Source organism: Cheilinus undulatus, linkage group 20, assembly GCF_018320785.1.
Source record: "Cheilinus undulatus linkage group 20, ASM1832078v1, whole genome shotgun sequence".
Lineage (NCBI taxonomy): Eukaryota > Metazoa > Chordata > Actinopteri > Labriformes > Labridae > Cheilinus > Cheilinus undulatus.
In genome coordinates this window covers 14,534,389-14,561,036 of record NC_054884.1, presented here as the reverse complement: position 1 = coordinate 14,561,036, position 26,648 = coordinate 14,534,389, and the positions used below count along the sequence as shown (strand labels likewise).

General features: G+C 39.1%; 3 protein-coding genes and 1 non-coding gene across 6 annotated transcripts in view; 1 reads left to right on the top strand and 3 right to left on the bottom strand.

The window, feature by feature from the left end:
* The window catches only part of sh3bp1 (SH3-domain binding protein 1), a 29,804-nt gene extending 16,197 nt beyond the window's left edge, over positions 1-13,607 (bottom strand). Inside the window, exons 1-3 of the mRNA XM_041815411.1 lie at positions 13,356-13,607; positions 2,372-2,414; positions 1,879-1,983 (exon numbers count right to left, since the gene is read on the bottom strand). Coding sequence (XP_041671345.1) covers positions 1,879-1,983; positions 2,372-2,414; positions 13,356-13,405 — 198 coding nt within the window. The 5' untranslated portion in view covers positions 13,406-13,607. The remainder of the gene's footprint in view (positions 1-1,878; positions 1,984-2,371; positions 2,415-13,355) is intronic.
* Positions 13,608-16,422: 2,815 nt separating this feature from the next.
* Positions 16,423-22,935, bottom strand: pdap1a (pdgfa associated protein 1a). The gene is made up of 6 exons (XM_041814869.1): positions 22,782-22,935; positions 22,077-22,159; positions 21,918-21,992; positions 19,027-19,151; positions 18,770-18,921; positions 16,423-17,862 (listed from the first exon to the last, which is right to left on the bottom strand). Exons 1-6 carry the CDS (start codon positions 22,792-22,794, stop codon positions 17,828-17,830), a joined length of 483 nt encoding a protein of 160 aa, XP_041670803.1. The 5' UTR covers positions 22,795-22,935; the 3' UTR covers positions 16,423-17,827.
* Positions 22,936-23,620: 685 nt separating this feature from the next.
* Positions 23,621-25,935, bottom strand: cby1 (chibby homolog 1 (Drosophila)). Of its 3 annotated transcripts, none has more exons than XM_041816228.1 (5): positions 25,844-25,935; positions 25,528-25,626; positions 25,269-25,374; positions 25,004-25,116; positions 23,621-23,999 (listed from the first exon to the last, which is right to left on the bottom strand). In XM_041816228.1, the coding sequence occupies exons 1-5, from the start codon at positions 25,847-25,849 to the stop codon at positions 23,919-23,921; spliced, it is 405 nt and encodes a 134-aa protein (XP_041672162.1). In that variant the 5' UTR covers positions 25,850-25,935; the 3' UTR covers positions 23,621-23,918. The 3 variants fall into 3 exon arrangements, with proteins under 3 accessions (XP_041672162.1, XP_041672163.1, XP_041672164.1); XM_041816229.1 differs by having other exon boundaries at positions 25,763-25,895; XM_041816230.1 differs by having other exon boundaries at positions 25,758-25,862.
* Positions 25,936-26,367: 432 nt separating this feature from the next.
* Positions 26,368-26,440, top strand: trnar-ccu. The gene has a single exon. It is a non-coding gene; the product is annotated as a tRNA-Arg (tRNA).
* Positions 26,441-26,648: the final 208 nt, after the last annotated feature.

Sequence of the window (26,648 nt, the reverse complement as noted above, 5' to 3'; positions counted from 1 at the left end):
CACCTATTTAATTCAGCAGAGGCCCAGCCAATTGGTGCTAGTGGTCTCACAATAAGTGAAATGAAATGCAGTGAATGTGTCTCAAGTGATTGTAGTATAAGACACCTGTGTCTGGAAGCTCCAGTCACTGGTTAATCAGTATTCATGTCTACCGTTACACCATAAAGACAAAAGATAACTCAAAGAAAGACAAAAATCTTGAAAACTAGAAGTCAGGGGATAGATACAAAAAATATCTAAGGCACTGAATATCCCCGAGTTCAGTTAAATCCATTATCAAGAAATGGAAGGATTATGGCACAAATATAAATTGGCCTAGATCAGGTCATCTTCACAAACTGAGTGACCGTGCAAGAAGGAGACTAGTGAGAGAGCCGCCGAGACAACTCTGACTACTCTGAAGAAGTCACAAGCTTCAGAATCTGAGAAGGGAAAGACGCTGCATTCAACAACTGTTGCCAAAGAGAAAGCCACTGTTAAAGAAAGCTCATAATAAATCTCTAAAAAGGCATGTGGGAGACTCCATGGTCAAGAAGAAGAAAGTTCTTTGGTCTGATGAGACAAAATGGTGATTTTTGGCTATCAGACAAGATGCTATGTTACCACAAACACACCATCTCTACTGTGAGGCACAGTGGTGGCAGCATCATGCTGTGGGGATGCTTCTCTGCAGCCAGCCTGGGAAGGCATGCAAAGGTAGAGGGTAAAATGAATGCAGGAAAATATAGGGAAATCCTTGAGGACATTCTTATTAAGTCTGCAAAAGATCATCACCTTGGGAGAAGATTTATTTTCCAGCAAGACAATGACTCGAAGCATACAACAAAAGCTACACAAAAATAACCACAAGGTGAATGTTCTGGAGTGGCTGAGTCAAGGACAGACCTCAATCCAATAGAGGACTTGGGGCTGGACTTAAAAAGGGCTGTTCACACCTGATCCCCATGCAACCTGACAGAGCATGAGCACTTTCACAAAGGAGAATGGAGAAAAATTGCAGTGTCCAGATGTGCAAGTCTGTTTACATACTTTTCTTTAATCGACATTTCTTTGTAGAAACCTGTTTAAACACTTTGACATTAAATAGGGGTTTTCCCTATTTTTTGTGAGAAAAATCCGAATTATATTGATCAAGATTGATTTATAAAATAATTTAAAGGGTATCCAAGGGTTTGAACACTTTTTATAGGCACTGTATAAGAGTACTAAAGTCATATGGGAAAAATGCATGCATATAGGGGCCTTTTACTTATAATATCATAGAACTCCTTACTAAAACTGTAATTTGTGAACTACTGTAAAATTCAAAGTCAGGATGTGTTGTTAAAAGTAGCCCTGTAAATTTAGGAAAAATGTCCTTATTAGGTTAACATTAGTGTTGTGCATGCACTGTATGCTGCACAAAGAAATACACTAGATTTCTGTAGTTTTAAAAAAATGCTTAGCTGAGTTTGTTGTGAAATGTATTCTGGCTAATGATGTTAAAAATATGCATTTTTCTCTCCTCACCTTCATCCTTAAAGCCTTTTCTTTGCAGTTTTAGTGAAGTATTAGGAAGAAGTTACTGTAGTATAGCCAAAGGTGAGTACAAGTTTAAGATGTGCAAAAAGGAGCAATGCAGTTCCTTAACGTTACCACTCAGAATGCACTGAATAAAAAGAAAGCCTGTATATGAATCTGTTGATCTAAGATTTCTCAAAATGTAGAAATCTAATGAGTTTTTTGTGCAACATACTATTAAAGACACTAATGGTAACCTAATCAGGGCAATATGTTTTCATATAGGGTCCCCTTCATAGTTGAGGATATGGATCCGTTCTTTTTTGGTAATTTGTGAATTAATACCATACAAGTTCTACAGGATGAATGTTTCTGTACCATTCGTTTATCAACCTCCAGCCCCGGCTGGCTCTGCATGCAGCCCTGCAGCTTCTTGTGAAGGATCTGAGCCGCCTTCTTGGCAGGCTCCACCCGCTGCTCCACCTTTATTCAGTCAGAGAAACAGACAGGAACAATCAGCGCTGAAACAACGGCTCAGGTTACCAGAAGCCATCTGTGAATGTGTCTCATGGGATAATCACTATATCTATTCTCTGTTCCCTTTTAATATCAGTAACTTCTACAGAAATGCACTCTGTGGTCATAGTTATCTAATTTGTTTAATGTTGGCTTTATCATGCAATTTTTAAAAGTCAGCTATCTCAAACATGTAAGCTGATTTCTATGGTTAATCAGATTGAAAACATTTTAAATTTACTTCAGTATGGCGTAAATCTCACAGTGCATTAAAGCATAAATCATACAGCAATCCTTGTTAATAATAAGTCATTTTAGGAATTGTGGAGATTAAAATGAGTTATTTTGCCCTCACCAACACCAGGTCTTCATGTAGGAGTTCAGTGGCATCTTGAGACCTGCAGAAGTAAAAGTAGAGTCAGTGAATAAACAAACAGGCAAACAGAGGCCAGAGCTGGGTCAGATTAAACAAGTGGGACTTTATTCAACAGCCACTGTAATTCTGGCATGCCCTCCTTGTACTTTAACTTAACATTTTTAATTCACTACCAGTTGGTGGGAAGATCACTCCTGTGTTCTTCAATGTAGTTATCAAAGGTTGTAAGTTTGAAGGTATAAAATCAAATAAGACCTTCAAAAAGCAGGAGAATTCTCAAAAATAATCAGTTCCAAATAAGAGACATCTGTCTGTTCATATCACTTTATAATTCTGCTTATCTGCCCTTTTGTCTTGAGTCTTATCCACTGAATGATTTTATGTTACCTGCACTAGTCTGCAGCAAAATCCAGCAGACCTCATCCTCAGTGTTTGACACCTTGTTTATCATTTTTAAAAACTTTCAGTCACTAAAACCCAGGTGCAAAAATACCAGTTACTTTTTTTTAATACTCCAATTTCCACAGTGGCCGTCTCCTGTTTCCAGTCTTTTTGCTAAATATGACAACTGGATGTGGCTTAATGCTTCATATTTTAAACACAGACAGTAGAATCCCCCAACAGAACATAGACGTCATGTCAGATGTAGAAACTGCAACATTTTACTCTTTCCTGATAAATTTGAGATCTTTTTGAAATTAACGGTGGCAACACATCTTAAAAAGTACAGACAGGGTCATGTTTACCATTGTTTAGCAAGGAAAAGGTACCCAGACTCTTTTACTGTGAAGCCATGCTGTTGTGATAGATGTGGTGTGTGGTTTAGCAATGTCTTGCTGAATGCGGCTCTTTAACCTCTATATACTTTGCAGTAGTGATAGTTCCTTTCCAGATGTGCGACCTGTGGACACTTGTGTGTTTGTTAGACAATGACTTCTGAAAGTGTTCCAGAGCCCATGCAGTGACTGTTTTGAATGCAGTTTTTGGCAGATTGGTGAACCTCTGCCTATCTTTACTTCTGAGAGACTCTGCCTCTCTAAAATGTTCTTTTTATACTCAGTCATGTTACTGGCCCGTTCCCATTTAACCTAATTGGTTGTAAAATGCTCCTCCAGCTGTTTTTATTTGTGCCACTTAACTTTTCCAGCTTTTTGTTGCCCTGGCCCTTCTTTTATAAGATATGTTGCTGACATCAAATTCAAAATAAGCTTATATTTTAATGAAATTGCAAATATTTGGGATATTGTTTTTTTTTCTATAGGGAATAAAAAAGGGTTTATAAGATTTCAAAATCATTGCATTCTGTTTTTATTTACATTTTTACACTGTGTGCCAACATTTTAGGAATGGGGTTGTAAAGTTATTTTAAAATATGATTTGGATTGTTGTTTTGATTAACAAACTCAAAAAAAACTTGGCGTCATTCAGCCCTCTCTTAAAATGATACTGAAACAATCATTTGAATACAGTGTCCTATTAAAACTACTATAATAGAAAGTTATTAGTATGTGCTGCTCAGAGGTAAGATCCACCAGAGTTGGACCTCAGAGTTCTGATTTAGGTCACACTCTAGGGGCTTCTTCAGATAGCAGATTTATGCAGATAATGATATTGTATGTAACTGTGAAAGCATTGTCCCCATCACGTTAATGCTTCTGATATCTGCATTTGACACTTTTTATTCACACCCAAGTGTGACAGTCTCACACCTCAGAAAGGTGTGAAACACATAAATAACCAACAGTGCCAGGCTGATGAGAGCCATGACCCTTTTTCTTTAGATTGGACCTTGATTGCGTCAGGTACTTGAGAAGAAAATAAATAAGTGTCAGAGGGAGTTAGATATGCTAAAATCATCACTGGGTGAAGCTGGCTGGTTCATAGCCAATGCAACTGTCTCATTTACTCTTCACATGGACTGATTCCACCTATAGACAATCAAAGTTTGTTGTCATGCAATTGTAGACCTTTTCATGGAACACAAATGGGATCCAGAATAAATATTTCTATTGATTGAAAAAAATGCTTTACCACCCTTTTCTCCATGTTCAGAGTGGAGTAAAGGGTGGATGTGGCAAGTGAGCACAAATGGTGTGGTGAGACACACTGGTGAGCCTTAGGGCGAGATGTTTTGTATGAATATAAATATGGTATATCTTGAGATTTTGGCTCGAATATTATGAGGCCAGAAAATCTCTGGCAGTCACCGGGTGTATCACCAGGGAGTAAAAGACCTAACTAATTTTTGCAAGTTTTTGCAACTTTAATCCAATTTTTGCCACTTCTGGGCTATATTTGCCTTTTCAACCTATTTATGCCACTTTTAACTCATTTTTGCCATTTTTTGTTTATGTTTGCCTCTTAAACCCATATATATATTATTTTTTTAGATTTTAGCCAGCCTTTTCCCATTTAACCTACTTTTTATTACTTAACTGGCCATTTTTGTCACTTGTTTACCCTCTATGACAGATTTATGCCACTTCTAACCCACTGTAACTTACTTTTAACCATTTTTTTACACTTTTTAACCACTTTTCCCCACTTTCCAACCTTTTGCATCTTTGTATCCCTTTTTCTGTCTTTTAACCTCTTTTTGCCACTTGATTTAACACCAATTTTTTGCCTCTTTCATCCATGTAGGCCAAGTTTTGCCTATTTTTGCCACTTTTTAACTGCTCTTCACCATGTACCACCCATTTTGCATTTATGCATCCCATTTATGCCACTTTCTAGCTACTTTTCACCACTTTCCATCCATTGTTGCATTTAGGTTTCCAGTTTTTAACCACTTTTGAACTGCTTTTCACCACATACCACCCAATTTTGCATTTATTTCTCCAATTTTTGCCATTTTTGACCTCTTTCCTTGATATAGACACATTTTTGGCCAATTTTAACTTCTTTTCACCATTTTTGCCATCTTTTTTTTTTTTACCTCCTTCCCCCTTTGAGACCAATTTTTGCCCACTTTCACCACTTTTTAACTACATTTAACCACTTTTTACCCATTTGGGCAATTTTTGTATTCTATTTTTGCCACTTTTTACCACTTTCCAGCCTTTTTGGCATTTATGTATCCCATTTTTGCCTTTTGTAAGCTTTTTTCGCCACTGTTTTCCACCAGTTTTTCCCTTTTCAGCAGTTTTTGCCCATTTTTGCCACTTTCTAACTGCTTTTCACTACTTTCCACTAATTCTACTTCATTTTCTGGCCTCCTTACATTTGTCCCTTGTATAAGGTATGGTTATCAACAATAAACTTTTTACAATGGACCATGATTTTGCTGACCTTTATGGGTCCCCCATTTGGCTTTGCCCCAGAAGTCTGTCCCCTTTATCCCTCCTTTTGGGTGGCCTTGCCCAGATCTGTGTAAACTTGAGTCCAAATTCTAGTTCCATTTGGCAGTGTGAAGTGTCAGGTGAACTATACTCCTCTTTGAAGAGGTAGTCTCGGGCATGATTCATGTAGACTCAGGGATGCTATGAGGGAGATATGAACACAGCTGTGCCCGAGAACATCAGCAAGTAGATCTGTAAAGGCAGTTCTGAATGTCTCCTGTCTCTTCTCAAACCATCATATATATGCAGCATGGGCCCATTTTGTCCTCAGATTTACAGGGTTGATGTGGAGGAAGGAAGAAAGAGGGTCATTGTTGGTGTAAAAAAAAATCAAGAGATGCATAATAGCCTGCAGGATTAACTCCACCGTCTGCACAGAGCATTTTGACTAGAGTGGTTCCCATGTTGTGTCTTCTTCTTGATTCTTCTTTGCAGGTTTACAGACCAACTACTGCCACCTGCTGTATTGGACTGTGTACACACACGAGTGTGATCAGACACAAAGGGTATAAATAATGTGAGAAGCAGAGGAGAGGGGAGGAGTCAGCAATCTCTCCCAGGCACAAACAAGGGTGCATAGTGTGAAAACGCCCTTAAATATGACTCACTGAAACTCAGTGAGGTTTCCTGCCTCATTCGTTTAACACCTATCTAATGGGATTTACAAGGAAGTAGCATAAAGATGACAAAAGTTGCAAATCCTAAATAAAGTTGATTAATAATCCACATCAGCTATACTAAATATAATGAGTTCTGTCTGTTATGTTTAAAATCCATACTACTGTATTCAAACTCCTCGATCAGATAATGAAATTTAAGCTACTGTATGAAGTCTACGTTTCTTCTTCTACTCTATATGTCAATCAAAGACATTTTTAGGCTCAACTGACAAGTGGCATGACGCCAAAAACCTGAAGTGTAAGGGCTGCAGCTGCGGTTCACCTTTGTACATGCTCTGTGTGAGAGGAGGCTGCAGAAACACAGAGCAACACTCAGCCGTTAAAAAAAAAAACAACATAGGTGGGAAGTGAAAAAACAGAGGTGAAACACAACAAACTCCACTACAACCCCGAGAACATCTTCAAACTTGTCACAGACTCTGTCACAGAAAAAAGGAAACCCAGCCCGGTTCGTAAAGAGGGCAGATGAGCTTCTGCACCTCTAAGGTGTTGTTCTTTATTTCCTCCAGTGAACATCTGATGTTTCAAAACACAGTAGAGAAGAAATACCCAAAAGTATTTCCAGTTCCTTTTTGTTTCCTTGACTCTCGTTACAACTCTTATTTCTGTGCTGTAAAGACAGATTACTCCATGAAGAGCAACATTACATCAGACCATGTGAGAGGATGTCGTATCCCCTACGGATGAGTGGTTGTGTAAATCAATTGTTGTCTCTGACCACAATCACAGAAATATTTTTAGTCAGATCCTGAGACTCAAGATGTTTATTGATGCTGACCCTTTTTTGTTGCTCGCAATCCATTGTGCTCTCCTTTTTTGACACCTTTCTGCTGGTGAACCAATCGGGGCTTTTCCATTACAATGAGTGTACATCTGCTCCTGGTTTGATTCGGCAGCCCAGCACAGTAAGGGGGTTTGCTTTTCCACAACCGGGCTACCTTTGAGCTGATGACGTGGTGTTTTGAGTCAGTGTTAAATGACTACTCTTCAATAGGCATTGTTCTGTTCAAGAGTTGCATTGTTTCTACTTCAAAGTCTTCAAAGTTCGGTGCAGTGGTTGCACCTCTGCGAGGCATCATCATTCCCGAATGATGACAAGCAGCTGAGACTTCACCGCAGTGCACTTGGAGGCAGGTTAGGTGCTGCTGAATTGGTTTTCTCTCTCATTTTGGTGTAAACATGCCTTTAAGGGATAAGCTGATATTATTTAGCAAATAAACCTACTGGTTAATTTGCTCCACATGACAAGAGGTGACTGGGGTTTAGCAGGGAGAGATGGTTGTCTTGCAACGGGGAGGTCGTGGGTTCAGTCATGAACTTCTATACTGCTTTAATTTCATAGACTAAAACGATGACTAAAACTGTTGACTGACTAACCTTTCTCTATTAGGAAGACAAGACTATACTTCAGGATTTTTACAAAGTAATGTCAATTAAATGAAAATATGTAATATAACATAAATGAGTACATAAATATTCACCCCCTTCAAAGTGAGTGACCTATTACACCAGAGGTCCAGCCTCAGTCTCACATCACCTGAGTGCAGTGAATGTGTCTCAAGTGATTGTAGTACGAAGACAACTGTGTCTGGAAGATCCAATCACTAGTTAATCAGTATTCCTGGCTACCATTACACCATGAAGACAAATGAACCCTCCAAGCAATTCAGAGTAAAGGTTATTGAAAAGTTTAAGTCAGAGGATGGATATGAAAATAAATCCAAGGAACTGAACATCCACCCGAGTTCATTTAAACCATCATCAAAACATGGAATGAATATGGCACATGTGTAAATCTGCCTAGATCAGGCCATCCTTACAAACTGAGTGACCTTGAAAGAAGGAGACTAGTGAGAGACTAGTGGAGAAAACTCAAATCAAATCTGGTGGCAGCCAAAAGGCATGTGGGAGACTCCATGGTCAAGTGGAAGAAAGTTCTTTGGTCTGATGAGACAAAAATGGTGCTTTTTGGCCTTCACACAAGATTCTATGTTTGGCGGACACCAAACACTGCACATCATCACAAACACACCATCTGCATTATGAAGCACAGCAGTGGCAGCATCATGCTGTGGGGATGCATCTAAGCAGCCAACCCTGACCTCTATCCAATACAGAATTTGTTGCTGGTCTTGAAAAGAGTTGTTCACGCCCGATCTCTGTGCTTTCTGACAGAGCTTGAGGAAGAGTGGAGTAAAATTGCAGCATCCAGATGCACAAGCTTAATTGAGACCTATCCTCACAGACTCAGTGCTGTGATTGCATCCAAAGGTGCATCTACTAAACACTGACTTGAAGGGGGTGTGTATTGATGCAATCACTTATTTTACCTTACACATATTTTTTATTTGATTTATATTACTTTGTGGAAATCTGTTTTTATTAAACTTTAAGGAGTTTTTTGTTGTTGTTGTTGTTATTGTTGTTTTTGTCAAAAAGACAAATTATACTGACCATGAATGATATATGAAATCAAAAGGGTAAAACATCCAAGGGGATAAATGCTTTTATGGGCACTGTTTGGGGAGAGGAAGTGGGGTAAGCATGTGCCGAATAGCACCAGAATCAAGATTCAAACCTGCAACCAGTGTGTTGAGGACTGTAGCCTCCTAGCCTCTACCAACTGAACTAAACCAGCACCCATGATGCATTTTTTTAAAGTCCACTTTCAAGGTTCAGAATATGTGGTGTGATATGGGCAGTGACTGTTGCATGTTTAAAGCTTTCATATCTATTCTCAGGAGATTTACTGTTTTGCCAAAAGTATTCACTCACCCATCCAAATAATTGAAATCAGGTGTTCCAATCACTTCCATGGCCACAGGTGTATAAAATCAAGCATCTAGGCATGCAGACTGTTTCTACAAACATTTGTGAAAGATTGGGTCGCTCTCAGGAGCTCACTGAATTCCAGCGTGGTACTGTGATAGGATGCCATCTGTGCAACAAGTCCAGTTGTGAAATTTCCTCACTCCTAAATTTTCCACAGTCAGCTGTCAGTGGTATTAAAACAAAGTGGAAGCGATTGAGAATGACAGCAACTCAGCCACGAAGTGGTAGGCCACGTAAAATGAAGGAGCAGGGTCAGCGGATGCTGAGGCGCATAGTGCGCAGAGGTCACTAACTTTCTGCGGTCAATCGCTACAGACCTCCAAACTTCATGTGGCCTTCAGATTAGCTCAAGAACAGTGCGTAGAGAGCTTCATGGAATGGGTTTTCATGGCTGAGCAGCTGCATCCAAGCCAAACATCACCGAGTGCAATGCAACGTGTCGGATGCAGTGGTGTAAAGCACGCCACCACTTGACTCTGGAGCAGTGGAGACGCTTTCTCTGGAGTGACAAATATTGCTTCTTTATCTGGCAATCTGACTGACGAGCCCGGGTTTGGCAGTTGCCAGGAGAATGGTACTTGTCTGACTACACTGTGCCAAGTGTAAATTTTGGTGGAGGGGGGATTATGGTGTGGGCTTGTTTTTCAGGATCTGGGCTTGGCGTCTTAGTTCCAGTGAAAGGAACTCTGAATGCTTCAGTATACCAAGAGATTTTGGACAATTCCATGCTCCCAACTTTGTGGGGACAGTTTGGGGATGGCCCCTTCCTGTTTTAACACGAATTAGAGTGGAGACTGAGAGCCAGGCCTTCTTGTCCAACATCAGTGTGTGACCTCACAAATGCGCTTCTGGAAGAATGGTCAAAAATTCCCATAAACACACTCCTAAACTTTGTGGAAAGCCTTCCCAGAAGAGTTGAAGCTGTGATAGCTGCAAAGGATGGACCGACGTCACATTAAATCCTATGGATTAAGAATGTGAAGTCCCTTAAGTTCATATGTGAGTCAAGGCAGCAGAGCGAATACATTTGGCAGTATAGTGAATAATCAATTCTTTCATCTAACCCCATTTTCCAACTTGTAAACCAGTTCTCTGTGATCTGTGGTAGTGAATGCAACATTGAGACTTAACAATATATGCAATTTTAAATATGCTGATGCTCCTAGAGATACATCTCTTTCATCTGAGACAGTAGAGTGAGGACAGACCGAGAACAGGGTGAAGTGTTGCTGAAGCAGCTGAAGCCCACATTGCTCTGCTGCAAATGCACACAGTGTAGGTTTATTATTAAACCAGAGTGCGTCAGAGGCCTGCATAGGCAAACATGAACACAGTGGTTAAAGCCTTTTGCATGCAGGTCTGCACCAAGAAAACCATACAGGGTGCAGATGTATAATTTAGTCACCCACTCATTTGCAAGGCAGGGACTGATACTAACTTTCACAGATCAGCTACTTTCAGCCTGTTAGAGCGTACAGATTGAGGCTGCATCACAATAGATCACATAGAAAACAAACCTGATAAACCTTTTTCTTTTTCTTTTTTCCCCAAATATATCACAGCATGAGTAACTGTGCCCGCTGAAGTGTGCTGAAACTCGATGGGTTTCACGTATAGATAAATCCGAGGTTTCCCTCAAAACCCAAACAGCATGCTTTACTTTTCAAGAGGAACCAACAACTGTGGTGTTTCAGCTTACCACACTTATCAACACTGTTTGCAACCAGAAAACGAGAACATGGTAACCAAAGTGAATTTAACATTTCCTTAAAGCAGAACAAAGTACTAAAATTAACAAACTTCATACAGCAGGTGGTGTAAGATACACAAAGGGTCTGCCACATTTAAGGCGAAGTGTTTCTGCTTTTAAAGGGGGAAATTAGACTCTCATTTGACCGAAGTTTAAAGCTCCAGTGAAGAATGTTTATCTGGTAATAAAACAGACTCAAGCTAATACTGTTGTCTCTATGTGACCTAAGAGAAGAAATAAGATCATCAGCTCCTTGCTCTTACTTAAACTGCATTCCGAAAGTATTCAGACCCCTTCAATTTTTCAGTTTTGTGATGTTGCAGCCTCGTGTTACAGTAGAAAAAATCATTTGTTTGCAAATTTTTAAAAAAATAAAAAACTGAAATATCACATTTACAAAAAGTATTCAGACCTTAATAAAAACTATTGAAACTAGAAAAGCACTCGGAGAGCACAGACCTCCGCCATTAGCCCTATCTCTCAATAGTATAGAATCGTTTTTTTAAAAATTCCTGGATCCAGACATTGATCCAGATCACTCCCAAAATCTAACTAGTTCTTCCTTATGCCATTTCTGACATTTCCTGAAAATTTCATCAAAATCCATCCATAACTTTTTGAGTTATGTTGCTAACAAACTAACTAACAAACAAACCAACAAACTAACAAACAAACCCTGCCGATCACATAACCTCCTTGGCCAAGGTAATGAGAGGTGACCAAGAATCTGATGGTCACTCTGACTGAGCTCCAAAGAGATCCTGTGTGGAAATGGGACAAAGTTCCAGGACAACCATCACTGCAGCTCTGAAAGCTTGCTTGGAGTTTGCAAAAAAAAGCACCTGAACGACTCTCAGGTTGTGAGAAACAAAATTCTCTGGTCTGATGAAACAAGATTGAACTGTTTGGCCTCAATTCTAAACGTTATGTCGAGAAGAAACCAGGCACCGCTCATCATCTGCCTATCCCAACAGTGAACCATGGTGGTGGCAGCATCATACCACTGGGGTGTTTTTCAGCAGCCTCTCCTCAATGCGAAACACATGAACGTTTGCTTTGAGTTTTCAAAACATGTGAAATCCATGCATGCTTTCATGTGTTTCACGGAGGGCTGCAGTGATGTTTGTCCTTCTGGAACTTTTTTTTTCCTTTAAAGATTTGTTGTTGGGCCTTTTCATACCTTTGTTTGATAGAGTAAGGACAGTGGATAGACTTGGAAACAGGGAAGAGAGTGGGGGGAGACATGCGGTGAAAGGCCACAGGCTGGATTTGAACCCAGGCCGCCCGCATACACGGGTAGCACCTTAAACCACTCGACCATCTGCGCTCCGCACCAGGTTCTTTGTCACCTTACTTACTGAGGCCCTTCTCCACGGATTGCTCAGTTTGGCCGGACAACCAGCTCTTGGAAGAGTCCTGGTCATGCCAAACAAATTCCATTTGAGAACCGTGGAGGCCACTGTGCTCTTGGGAACCTTCAGTGAAACTTTTTAGTCTTCCCCGATCCAAGGCTTACAAGATGTGCAGTCTCACAGAGTCAGCACAATAGAGGTATACATAGAGAATATGGCAGAATAAGCTAACTCACTTAGAGGCTTATATTGAGTGGTTTTGGACAGATATGACTCACTAACATGCCTCCGTTGTTTAAAATGATTGGTGAGAGGAACACCTTTTCCATCAGTGCAAGTGCCAAGGAAGTGTACCGTGCCTGAGTGCACTAACACCAGTCAAGCAAACTGACGCTGGGGCTCAACCCTGCTGATACGGATCACATTGCGTGATTGCCCCTGAGAGATCCTGATCAATTGGCTCAGCCGAGTAACGATCTGGTTTTTGGCTCCCAAATGGCTTGTTATTTAGTACAGCCTTGCCTCTTTTATAACAAGGAAACCACCTCTCAAATGAAGGCCTCATTCTGTTAATCAAAGTGACTCTAGCTAACAATTATGGGAAAGGGTAAATAATCTAACAAAGTGTAATGATTGCCTTTAGCCACAACAAGCAAATGGACACACCAGAACAGAAAGCATACAGCAGCAATGTTTTAACGTGTGCTGGCAGGACTAAATTTGTGTTTTATTTTTGCCATAAATTAAAACTTTTCATTGACAAGTTGAAGGTTGTGATGTCAGTTCTTTCAAAATTGATTTCAATAAATTCAAACTAATTTTAATGATTACAGCCTTGATCTTTCAAATCAACTAAATCATAATTACAAAATGTTAACCGCCAAACTGAAAAGCCCTTCACTGAAACGTGACACATGAGACTTTACATGAGGTCTTTGAGTACCTTGACTTTAGTTTACATGTTTGAGTCTTAACTTATTCTACAAAAGCAGAGTACAAAGTGCTTACTTTGCTGCAGTGCCGAACTGCCTCAGGATGTTCAGAGACTGCCGGAGCATGTTGGCTGTGGAGTCGTGTCTACCTGTACTCCTCGGACTTGCTCAGCCTCAGGAAAGATCCAGACCCAGAAACCGCCACACACGCAGTCACAGCTGTCTCACTTCATCGGCTGGTTGATGCTTTTTCTGTGTTTTTGTGCGGCCATCAGTTTGCTCTCGTTTCAGGAGTGCGCTCTGAAGGAACAACTGTCAAAAACCGTGAATGAGGAAGTTGCTCATGGTGTCAGTCGCGAGGGGGAAGAGAGATTTTGTGAGGTTTAACTGTCACACTATGATTTAAAAGTTAACTCATTACAACCACACTACCTGTATTCAGAGTGTAATGATTTAGTGATGGTGTTTTTAGAGGTTAGGAGTTAGAATGGAAGAGTATTTGTTTTTAATTGAATTTCCCAATTGTATTATAGCTGTTTGGTTAATTGTCTTTGGTTCAGCAGATATATAGCTCTTACTACCATTATTTGAGCATTGTTGCCCCCTGGTTCTCTTTGTAAATATGTGGTGTTCATCTCTCATCATTTTGTGATCAGTTTGTACTTCTGTAACTTCTGACAGTTAAAAGGATGTGAAAAGACCAAAAGAGGAAACTATCAATGCTGGTTGTAGCAATTTTGAAAGCTAGTTTAAATGGGAAAATAATGCAACGTTGCTGTTCTTAGGCCTCTAATTTCCTACGATAGTTTTTACACCTGTGAACATCAACTGATTCCTTTGCTCTTGAACAGCCCGATTTTAATTTTAAAAGTCGACCTTTTTGGCCCCAAATGTATATCGAACATGTCAAACCTAAAAGCAGATCAGCTGCAGCAGCAGAAGACCACACTGGGTGCCACTCCTGACAGCCAAGAACAGGAAACCGAGCCTTAAATTCACACGTCACTAAAATAGAACATGAGAAGACTGGAAGCTTTGTCTTGTCTGATGAGTCTTGAATTGGCTTTAACAGGGTCAAAATTTGGTGTAAACAATAAAGCCTGCCGGACCAGACAACGGCACGCTAAAGTCCTTTCTTCCTCACTCTGATGCTCAGTATTTGCCATGACCATGCCAACATAAATTGCGTGCTGGCATGTGATTGGCTGATTAAATATAAAGTGATGTGTGAGTGTTTTACCTGTGTGTATCTGAGTGTGTGTAATGAATATGTAGATGTGAGCTTCACTTTTTGAATTGAATTAAAGAAATAAATCAACTTTCTGATGATATTCTGATTTATTGAGATGCACCTGTGCATGTTTCTGATTAAAACTCTACAAACTTGATGCTTCACCTTTAAAGGTTGAACATAGTGGTGCATTTATATGCAGTGCCTTTAGAAAGTATTCACCCCTTTTGTATGTTTTATCCTTTATTGATTTAATGACTCAATCATTGTCAATACAAGTTGGCTTTAACCCCAATTTGTTTTTCCAAAAACCCTCTTCAGTGTCAAAGGAAAATCAGATTTCTTCAAAGTAATGGTGTCATGCTGGAAAATAAATCTCCTCCAAAGCCGTAGTTCTTTTGTAGACTGAATAAGATTGTCCTCCAGGATTTTCCTTTATTTCACCACATTTATTTTACCCTCTTCCTCCACAAGCCTTACAGGGCCGGCTGCCAAGAAGCATCCCCACAGCATGATGTTGCCACCATGGTGTGTTTGTGGTAATGTGCAATGTTTGGTGTCCATCAAACAGATGCTTACATCATTTTGGTCTCATTAGACCAAAGAACTTTCTTCCACTTGACATGGAGTCTCCCACATGACTTCTTTCTTCTAGTGGAGATTGAATGCATTTTCTTCAGTTTTCTTTCCAGGATCTTTGAAATCTTTCTCTTCCTCCCTCCCAGGCTTGTTCTGTGCTGTGTAGCTCTCATTGAATTTCTTGATACTTCTCACTCAAGTTCTTGACACTTGGAAACGCTGTGATAACTTTCCTCCTTCTGCTTTGAGAGCATCAATTCTGTTTCTCAAATCGAAACTAATTTCTTTCATTTTTGCTGTGATGCTTTCTCCAGTGACAGCTCAAACCATTACTGAAGTTTTTATAATGTATGTAAATTACAAGATTACTCTCGGTTTTGATTTGACAGGCTTTGAGCTTTAAAGTTTAAAAATTGCACAACAGTGGTTTGTGCCCAAAAATAAGGTAAGTTCTAAAGGAGGCTAATAATTTGACCCTGGTAGTTTTTGTGAAATAGTTTTTGTGTCTGTTAGCAGGTAAAATAAGCATCCACAACAAAAAATAGGATGTTTGGAAAAGTTGTTAAATCCTTGCTCTGTTTTACAGCGCTTAGGAAATACTTTGAACAAGTGATATTTTCATAAAGGGGGCTAATAATTGAGCCCCCTCTGTATAGTAAGCTTCAGTGGTTTTGATATTATCCTTTATGTCAGTTGGGTGTGGTTTTTATATATACGTCACTTGTGGACTTGCACTAAACCCTCACACCCATTTATGCATTGTCAATGTACCTTGTTTTTCAATGTGTGAATAAATGAATACATACATTAGCCAATGTCCATACAATCCTGTTTGTATATGTTCCTGCATTTCAATGTGAGTAAAGCATGTTCAACAACAGTGTAAAAACGGAATTTCCTCCTAAGAGGTTATTACAGTATTAAATATAAAGATTAACCTAATTAGTTAGCATTTTTGTCTGTGTGAAGCGATGAAAACTAGTTTTTAAAAATTTGATTTGTAAAGCAAATCACATAGTGCCCTACTTTTTTTGGAAATTGGGTTTTAGTTTCGCTGAAACAACTTGGAAAAACTTGACCTCTCTTAAACCCAAGATTTGAGTATGTTAATCAATCTTAGTGTTCTTCAGTATCATTAACAGCATTGGATTGTGGAATAAACTCTCAAACATGATTCCAGTTTCACTGCTGAACTGTCCTCTGAAAATGTTGGCAGTCTATGAGATGTACACTGCTGCAGTCTAGTGGTGGAAACGGCAAAAACAGAATAGAAAATAGAACTGAAACGACAAGTAGGCAAAATATAAAAACAAAACACCACAATCATTCATCTTTAAATGGATTTATTTTCTAAAATTAATTAAATTACATGATGGAAATTTTGTTAAATCTTATTTTTTAACTGCAGCTACATTTATAAATCTTGTGGTTTCAACAGTTTGTTCTTTCAGCTGATTTTATCTTTTATAGGGAACACCGTTTCCTGATCATGCCTTTTCAAGCCCCACATCCTGAGTTAACAGATTATCCTGAACATTTCTGCTATAAATCCTCCCACTGTGAAAATGTTACATTGACTTTACTGTGATCATTTTAAAGACTGTTAACAGCGGTGCTGGTTTGGGACTGGATTACATTCTAATTGTACTAAATAAACTAACTCGGTGCAGGTTCTTTGTAGCACTTTTATTACAGGAGAAAGACAGTGAACTGGTCCTGTGTAAACTCTGGAAAGGCAACAAAAGACACAATCCCTCCTTAAGAACCTCAGAGGATCCCATCAGAAACAGGGCAAGGCCGCAGTTATCACTTTCCAGCACTGATGTTCAACAACTTAAAAAAATGCTTATTTATTTTAGGTATTTCAAGTAGTTAAGTGCTCTGAGTAAATGACCACAAAACACTTATTAACTGTCAGCAATAACATAATTCATGTGAGCAGTGTACATTTGCAGAAAAAATAAATGAAAAACCAAAAGATATATCCAATTATCGACGTGTGCAGTGGTGAGAGGCACCTAATTCTTACAGCTGTAAATAATAAAAAGGGTCCAGACAAGGGAAAACCTGAAATTGAAAAAATAAGACAGCGGAAAAGTGGAATTCTTGACATATTTGGAATTAGGAATATTTTAGAAAAGTTATGAATATTTTGTGCAATATATTCACAAAAGCTAAACTACACTGTATGATTCCTATATATCAGTTTTTCCTCTAAATATGGTTCTTTTTCCCCCCATCTCTTTTTGATTTGGCTTTGTACAAAGCAACTGAGATGAGAAGGAGTAAAGCACCAAAAAATTCCTCATGCACACTCACTGTAACACCTGTCGAGTCATTTACTTAACTTGTAATAGGTAAAGATTTATGAATCAAAAGGAATGGAAAAAACTTCAGCAGCTTTAGAATTAAAACCATAGACGGTGGGGAAGAATAAAGAGAGAGTGAAGCACTTGGAAAACCTGAGATTGATTTTGGACTCTGAAAGAAAACTAGAGGCATCCCAAATGTTGCATTCCTCTTCATCTTGTTTTTACTCCACCCGTTGCCCCTTGTCCTGACCACACGGTCAGGGAAATCCCACGCCCCTCTGATTTGAAACGAGAGACAGGAGTTCAGGAGCATCCCTGATCTGACGCCGCTCGAATTGGTCCCCTACCCGTTCTCCTCCTCCTCCAGATCTCCCACTCTCCTTCCCTCTGAGACTGAAGTGCATGTTGAAGCTTGAAGGTGGAGGACTAGCGCTTTGCTTTGGCTTCTTCAGCTTCTTTTTCTGAATATGAGAAACAACATCAATGAGACTGGATGGTTTGGTTTTTTAAACTGTAAACATTTCCATACGACGACTCTAAATCACTATTTAAGTGTTGACAGAAAAAAAAGAAACGTGGGAATGTCCCTTAAAGGCTACTGGAAATGTTTGATCTGGCATGTCACAATGTGGTACATGTACAGACAAAACCTACAACAAATCATCAAGCTTTGCTGAGATTACTGAATCATTTTGTCACAATCAGCAGCTTTTCTGCATTAAAGCTTCACCACAAGAGCAAACCTGATGTGGTGTCTGTTCTAACATGTGGGGGCTGAACTACAAAAACTCTCAGGCCTAGTATAATAATGAAACTTAATTGAAGTTTATCATTTAAACATCATGAGGGCTGTTACAAAACCAGATTTTGAAACCGTTAAAATTACAAGCAAAAACAATAAATCACAATAACAATATAACAAAAACAGAAGCTCCTGTTCCCTATAGTGACTCATCCATCGTTATTTCATACACAAAAATAGCAAGTAATCTCCTGCAAGTTGTGTAACTTGCAAAAATACTTTGGCATGTACCAACTTTGCTCTGTCTGTTTTTAAGAGTCAGAAAAGTTGACTTTATGAGAACCCAAAATGACTTAAATATGTATTTATGCATTATATATTTCCTAGCCAACTTGTGAATCTGAATAAACAACCACTGTTCTGTCTCTTGAGTGAGCTTCGTTTAAAAACATGTCTGAAAACCTGTGACTTTTTTGAAAGCTATGATACTTTACAATTCCATCAACCGTTCGATGTTGGATATTTTATCAAACAGGTAAAGTATCAAAAGTTTTGACAACCTTTGTCAGAAATTATGGAAGTGATTTCTTCCAGGTTTTCATGTTTCTGTTGTTTTGACCACTCACCTTTCCTGAGTTCATCTCTCTTCTTGGCAGCCTCCTCCCTCTGTTTCTTGATGATAGCCAGTCTTGCCAGGTCAGCCCTGGCCTGCTCTGTCTTCCCCTCCAGATGTAGCTTCATGTAGCGTTCCTTTGATTTCTGCTTCTCTATCTCCTCTCTGACAGAGAAGACCGGAATAAATACACATAACATTAAGTGTTTCTTTAAAACATGCTTAAAAGCTGATGTATACAGACATTGAACATAAGCAGGTTGAGCATACCTCTCTCTGCGAGACAGTTCCCTGGGAGCAGTGACATCTAGTTCAGTCACCTTCTTGCTCTTCTGAGACACACGGTTGGGGTTCTCAATCTCTATAAGCCCCTCCACTCCACTCCTCTTCCTGGACTGTGTGAAAAAGGAAACACGTTTTTAACACCAGGGAGACAAGAAACCAAGAGCTCAATGTCAAGGTCAGTCAACACATTCTAAGCACAACTATAGCCTGATCCAACAAACACAGGGTTTTGAGACCTGCCAGTCCTGAAAATCCATCCTTTATTCCCATGAATTATCATGGTCAACAACCAAGGCCACATCCTGTTGATCTCAGTGTTAATTTTGTTGACAAAAACAATGACTAAAATATTGGTTGACTACCTTTGTCAATGAGGAAGTCAAGACTCGAGCCTGGCGTAAACTGTGCGAATTTCATCTGATTCAGCAACAAATTTTGAGTCATATGACTCACTTGAAAGGTGCGTCCATTACCAGTTCGGACTGTGCGCCTTTTGTCATGCTGTGTACAGTGGGATGTGACGGTCGACCATGACCCGGCTGTAGCCTGACAGCTGCTCCCGACTGGTCTGATGGATTTCTGACATGTTTGATATTTTGGTCGGACAACCCCATACAACTCTCAGTAAGAGCAAAACCACAAGCAGAATTCTACACATTGGGGTGTTTTTTCCTTTGTAAAACAGTCAGATGGCATCTAAATCATCATGACAACAGCAGGAATGACTTTCTCATGCCCCACAACCCTGCTATAATAAAGGAGCAGGAAATATTCCTACCCGCGGACCTCCAGCTGACACGGACGGCAATGCCGTTTGTGTGAGAGAGAAAGAGGGAGAATATGACTGTATACGATTTCAGTCTCAGTGTATGAAAATATTTCAAAGGAAACTCCACAGACTTTTGTCACAGGTCATTGCATGACCATCGAACTGTATAGTTTGAGCACATAAATCATGCGCGATTGCTGTGCGTTGTAAGCAATCCAGTGTGAGCTGACTCTCAGCCACAACTGCTGTAGAGTCAGCTTAAAGTCACATCACAGTGAATGCCTGGCTTAAGACTAGGTAAAAACAGATCTTTGGTAATAATAAGTGTAGTTTTCGTCGAGGAGACTAACACAAAACAAAAATTCAAAATCCATAATATTTCTCCACTGTGCATGCAATCTGTAAAAACACAAGCAGGGATGAGTGAGTAGAGTTCTAAGGTATGGCAGTATTTACATCAGTACATCTTAAATCAAACAAAGAACTGAGAGGGCATCAATATGAGTGTTTTATGCTGTCAAGATACAGAAGACGCACTTCAGCAACCCAGTGAGTAACAGCTGGTTTGTAAAATGCAGTAGAGATTAAAAAAAAAAAAAAAAAAAAAAAAAAGTAAGTCTGTTTGTAGCCTTCTTTCTGGGTGTCATTTAGCTTAGCCTCTTCCAGTGTCATCATGTAGGGATGATTCATCAGGCACAACCATGTAGTCTGTCATGTTTGTTAGTGAGTCAGGTCAGACAACTTTATAGCTCTGCCACTGTGAGCCCACAGTGACTATTACAGCTAAGGTTTCAGAATTTTTGATACTTTTTCAATACCACATGCTTTAACCAACACAATATCTGTTAATGTTTATGTCCAGTAGAATGCAAAGTAAGAAAGGTTTGAAGAAGTAACAGATATACAATTCTATTTTAGCCCAAAGATGCAGCAAGTGGAGAGAGATCAAAAGAGAGAGGGAAAGAGAGGGAATAGGGAGGGTCGATTAAATTAGACCAAGTGCCGGTCTCCTGATGCTAAAACAGAGTGAAAGTGTGAGGAGAGATGTTATTTCCTTATTGTTTCACAGCGGTTACACTCAGAGTTTAGAAACACTGCAAAATCTCCATGCAGGCATGAAGGAAGATTCAGCATTTTATGTAATTACCTCCGCCAAAGAGGTAATGTGATTGGGAGAGTTTGTTAGTTTGTTTGTTTGCAACATAACTCATGAAGTTGTGGACGGATTTTGATAACATTTTCAGGAAATGTCAGAAATGGCATAAGGAAAAACTGATTTTGGGAGTGATCCAGATCACCGTCTAGATCCAGAAAATTTTTAAAGGATTCTTCACTATCGGGAGATAGGGCTAATGGCGGAGGTCTGCGCTCTCCGAGTGCTTTTCTAGTTAATGCATAAGATGCCTACATGTATCTGTCTGCTGCACCCCCACCATCCCCTTAAAAAAATTACCTTTTAAAAAGTCACTTGAGTATTGTTCAAAGATGCACAGGCATAAGATAGTAAGTACATGAAAGAGACAATGATCTCTCCTGGTCTTGATCTGCAGACTGATGACAGCCTCAAAGCCCTGCACAATGACACCCATAAATGATCTAAATATGGGGAAAAAAGGTGAAAAAAAACAGAGAACAGAATCACTGCAGACAATTCTTCTGGTTTAATAATTCAGATGAAATATTTGATTTTAGGTGGGTCCTAAATTTTATTTTCAAGAAAACCTCAAGTACTGTAAAGACGTCAGTGTGCATTTAGTGTCTGGTGAACTTTTCTTCCATGAAGGCTGAAACGTTGCAAAAGTTCACACGTTGTGGTATTATGGAGATCATTTTATTGTTGCAGTGGTACTGAAACAGGTATCAGTGTGGTTTGACTTAGCTAGTATCCTGATGAAATTCAAAATGTGGTATCATGTAGTTGTAACAGACAGATTATGTAGTGGAAACAGGGCTTAAAGCATATATGAGGCTGGTGATCCCCATGCTTTTATCCCTCAAAAACACATTATATGCATCATGTATTAACGTTTTTTAATACATGATTCGCAAAATAATCAAAATTTTATTAAGTTGTCTCATTACCATGTCCTCGACTGCCCTCACTCACCTCAGATTCATCATCACTGCTGCTCTCATCCCCAGACTCTGAAGAGCTTCCTTTCTCTGCAGCAGCATTTTCTTCCTGTAAACATACACATTAACTTAAACCAGACCTCTTCTGATGAGAAATCAACATTTAAAAGAGCTCAAAAGCTCTGTCACTCACCAACTCTTTCTGTGCCTTCATCTGTCGATCAATCTCCTCAGGGTTGCTGAATTGCTTCCCTCTGCCCTTGTGGCCCCTTTTTCCTGAAACAGTGATTCGAAGTGTTAATTATAAATGGTTGTAAAAACTTGTTTTTGAAGTCTGTCATATAGTTCTGCATCAATGTTGATCAAACGACAGAGACTGTATGTGGTAGGAGATGGCACATGCTGTTTATTGTTGCCTAGCTCCCTCCACCAAAGCTAGTAAGTGCAAGACAGGGGCTGGATTGGTAAAGGAGTCAAATACGTAAAGATATACATACTTAGACACAACACGCATTAAGTAACTAGTCATACCGACAGTCTCCATTCATCCCACACTGGGGAGAGAACAATACACATGAATAGAGGTGGTTTAATGTGCACATGGTACTAGCGGTTTAGCACAGAAAGCCTGACTACTGAAAGTGTTTTAAATAGATACTATTACCAACAACAACATAAAGGGTGTTTTCATGTCAACATTTCAAAGAAACACCACCAGCAAATTCGCAGTTGGCGGCTTCCCCTTGTTGGCAAATACCACTGGCTAACCGGTTAGCATGCTAAAAGCTAAGCATGTGAGAGTTCAACGGGACTTCACACTACTTTAGCTAACGACTGGCTAGCAAGGACTAGCCAGCTAAAAACAGCATGTAAAATGAACATTCAGGATTCAACTTACCACCTCGAGGCATTGTTACAGATAAGATCTGTAGTGACAAAGTCGACAATTTTATGATAAGCTAACTTGACGACTGTATGGGCAGTTTCAAGAGTCAGAAGAAAGGCGAGAAACAACTTCGTCTCTCCCGCTGTCAGCAATACAATCATCGAAACGCTGCATTGAGTCAGACAGGGTGCGCCTGCGCAGTAAGGAGAATTCAACCAATGACTGCAGTGGGAATTTGAATGACACATGTATCAACCAATTAGCTTGTGAGAGTACATTATAGTAAAGGACTTAACCAGCATAGGCTGTGGGACTGAACGGACTGAACCTTTCATTCTCAGCAACTCTGAACTGATTTTGATGCAGATTATACTTCTTCAGTCGCATTAATATATCTAACAAGTCTGCTGTTTTGGAAGATTAAACACTGAGACAGATACATTTCTAACTTTGTAAAGGACCACAAATTTGACCATTAAATTAGTGTATTGTTTAAATAGAGAACAATGCTAAATCATACAAACGAAAGGAAAAATTAAGTCCGAAACGTCTAGTCTAGTATCATAATAACTATAAACTTGCCTTTTGCCTTGCAAGGCAAAAGATTTTGAGTCTGCCTTAAAAATTACAAACTTTCTGTCATCTTCTTTTCCATCCACTGCCATATTTGCAAATAGAATATTAAGTATTCGAGCAAAACAGACTATACTTCTGTCCATATACGCCGAAAAGATGTTTTTCTATGATTAAGATTTTTCGTTTCTCAGTGGTTGGCATCTGCGACTCAAGTATTAGTCTGTCAAGTTCTAAGAGTAATATCCTAAAACCTGAAAGTGAAAGACAAAAACAGCTTTCTGATGGAAAACATCTTTTAATTTAATAAAAAGGAAATACAAGAAATGTTAAATTTGATTAACAGATGTAAAAGGTATAAAATATTCAGTGTTATGAGCAAAAATACTCACAATTAAGTTGCATGTCTCAAAATCCTACTTATTTTCAATAAACACAAGAAAGGCATGGACATCCAAAAACAATGAACATGTATTCTATCAGTTATTCCAAAAAATAGAACAAAAGGAGAGGCAAGTAAAAATTTTCATTAACAGACTACAAACATGATGTGACAACAACATCAGGGCACATCTGTCATTTCTTCCTTCGATGTTGAGTCTTTATGCCTTCCACTTCCTTCTCCATCTGGCAGCACTCTACAGTTGTCTCTGTTAACTACAAGGTAAAGATTAAATATCGGTTATTTAAAAGCTTAATTTTATAAGAGAGCCAAGAATTAGGAGACTTTTGTTTTGACCAATGTTATAAAAACCCTTGTCAAGTCAGACAGTGAGAATATTAATCTCTTGTTTTTTAGTGCAAGTAGAGGTTCACTGGTAGATTCAGAGGGAAAGAGGTGCAACTGTCCCTAGTGTTTGGGGAAAAATGTCGCACAAGTGCCCTCTTGGATACCTTTTGGGTACATCAACAAAATAGAGAACCCTCTAAGTGGACAAAATTGGACAAGGTACTTTCTAGTGTTCCCTCTAAGTGAAAAAAAAACATATATACAGACAATCTGACATTGAATTTTATATTTTTCAAGATCTTTTTCAAGATCCTCTTCTTAAATTTTAAGACTCCATTATATTTTTCTCCAACCAATTACATTAACAACACAGTAAGGTATATGTTGCCAACAGTAAAACAACACTGTGGTAACACAGAAAAGAAAGCGCATGTAGTATTTCCTATTGTAGTATTTTATTTATACTTTCTTGGAAATTTTTGAGATTAGACTGTGAAAAAAAACTGACACCATAAGGTAGCTAAATGGAAAGTTCTTATTTTTTACTTAAGAGGCCTAAAAGTAGTTTTGCACTATGTATTGCACTGTACATTGCTCTGTGGTAGTATTACACTTTGGAAAAAAGGTTTTTTGTTTGCAAAATCATGTAAATATTGCTAAGAATTGACCAGAGCCTCAGCCCTAACACTTTCTCCCCAAACCACTTCCTCAACCTCTTTCGACAAATATAAAAAATGACAACAGTTACAAATTTTCAGACCTTGTGGTGTTGCATTGAAAACCTTTTAATACTTCATAAAAGCCTAATTTGTTTTGCTAAATTAATTTATCAACTTTTAATACTTTTTAAGACCCTGCATACACCCTGGCTCATCTTATCTGTGGGTATAAGAGCATTAAAAGGATTTGAATAATCGTTCATCAATCTTACCATGTCCAAGAGAATTTCAATCTTTGATTTCAGAAGGTTGTTCTCTTCCTCCAGCTGTACGTTTCTTTTCTTAAGTCGCTGCAATTCCCTACTGGAAGTATTCCCTCCTGATTCTGGTGACACAAAAACAAAAAGGAAACAGATAACGGTAGTGATCGACCTGATAATAATACGCCGAACACACTATATGTTCATGGTTTTCCGCGCTTTTACGTTAGAAGCAGTCGCAGCAGGTGAATTTACTCATCATAAGTTAAGCTGTTACCTGTCATCCACTGTCCATCTTCAAATTTCCAGCTCTGACCTCCAATGTTCATTGCAGGTTGGCCATATTCAAGACCCAGCTCTACTTCCCTGATTGAACGATCCAACTGAAAGAGATCAAACATCTTTGTTGTCTCAAAACATGTTAACAGTTTTATTCTCTAGGTGCTTGTACTTGATCAATCAGTTCATACTTAACAAGAAATCGACAAATTTCCAAAATATTCCTTCACAATTGACATTTGCGTTTCTTAACTCACTGTATGCAGGCTGGACAAAGAGGCAGATTTACGTGGTGGAGTCTTCTTCGGACTAAATGAGTTTCCAAAGAGCGGCATCCTGAGAGATCTTCTCAAGTCCTGTTAAAGCGACATCGGTGCTTTGTTAACAACAGCATCATGCAACCACAGTGTGTTTATCGTTGCTAACGGTACGTTATCACGCTAGTGCTAAGTTGCTACCACTTGCTAACTATTAGTACTACTCATACCTTACATTTAAACGAAAACTCTTGGCTGCCTCACAGACTGGTTAGTAGTGGTTGAGTCACTGAAAATATGCAGCTCATATATTTACCTCCATACAGGCTAATTACTTAAATTCTCTGGGGGGTTGCAGAACTTCTCTTTCTCCAAGGTAAGGCATGTTTATTTTCTACTGCGCATGTGTGAGGGTTCCTTGTGTTCAAACAAGACACTGCCGTTAAAAAAAGATAAAACCTAAAATATCAACGCTGTTTTGTATTTGTTTGAAAACGTAAGTTTGGAAGATTTTGTGCAATAAATTAGAACATAAAAGCTCTGCAGTTCGTTTTGTAGTCATTTTAGTTGTCAAGTTTGATTTGCGAAGGCATAAACACCCCTTTTTTGCGGGGATAATGGATGCACCCGTTAATCTTACAATCCTCACCATGGAGACGCGTCACCGACCGAAGCTTTGTAATATGGGATGTAGTTATTGTTTATGTTGAATGGTTGCAATTATCTGACACACAAAATTATAAACGGAAGTTATTAACCAAAAAAATACCAACTCATAAAAGTCATTGAACGTCCCAGAGAAATGGATAAATACTCAGTAGCCAGGTGGTTGTACAACTAGCCCCAGTGGCCTAATGGATAAGGCACTGGCCTCCTAAGCCAGGGATTGTGGGTTCGAGTCCCATCTGGGGTGAATACTTTTCCTCCTATCCGAGTGAAATTTCTTCATCTGATGCCCTTTATAGAAGATCGAACCATGAGAGGAATTAAGGGATTATAAACCAGGACCATATCTACTCGCGCGTGCCGGTCGCAGATATGACAGGAACCTCGGCCGTCCTACATACTTGAAAGGCAGGACAACGTAAGAAAATGTCAGCTGACATGGAGAAGTATTATTT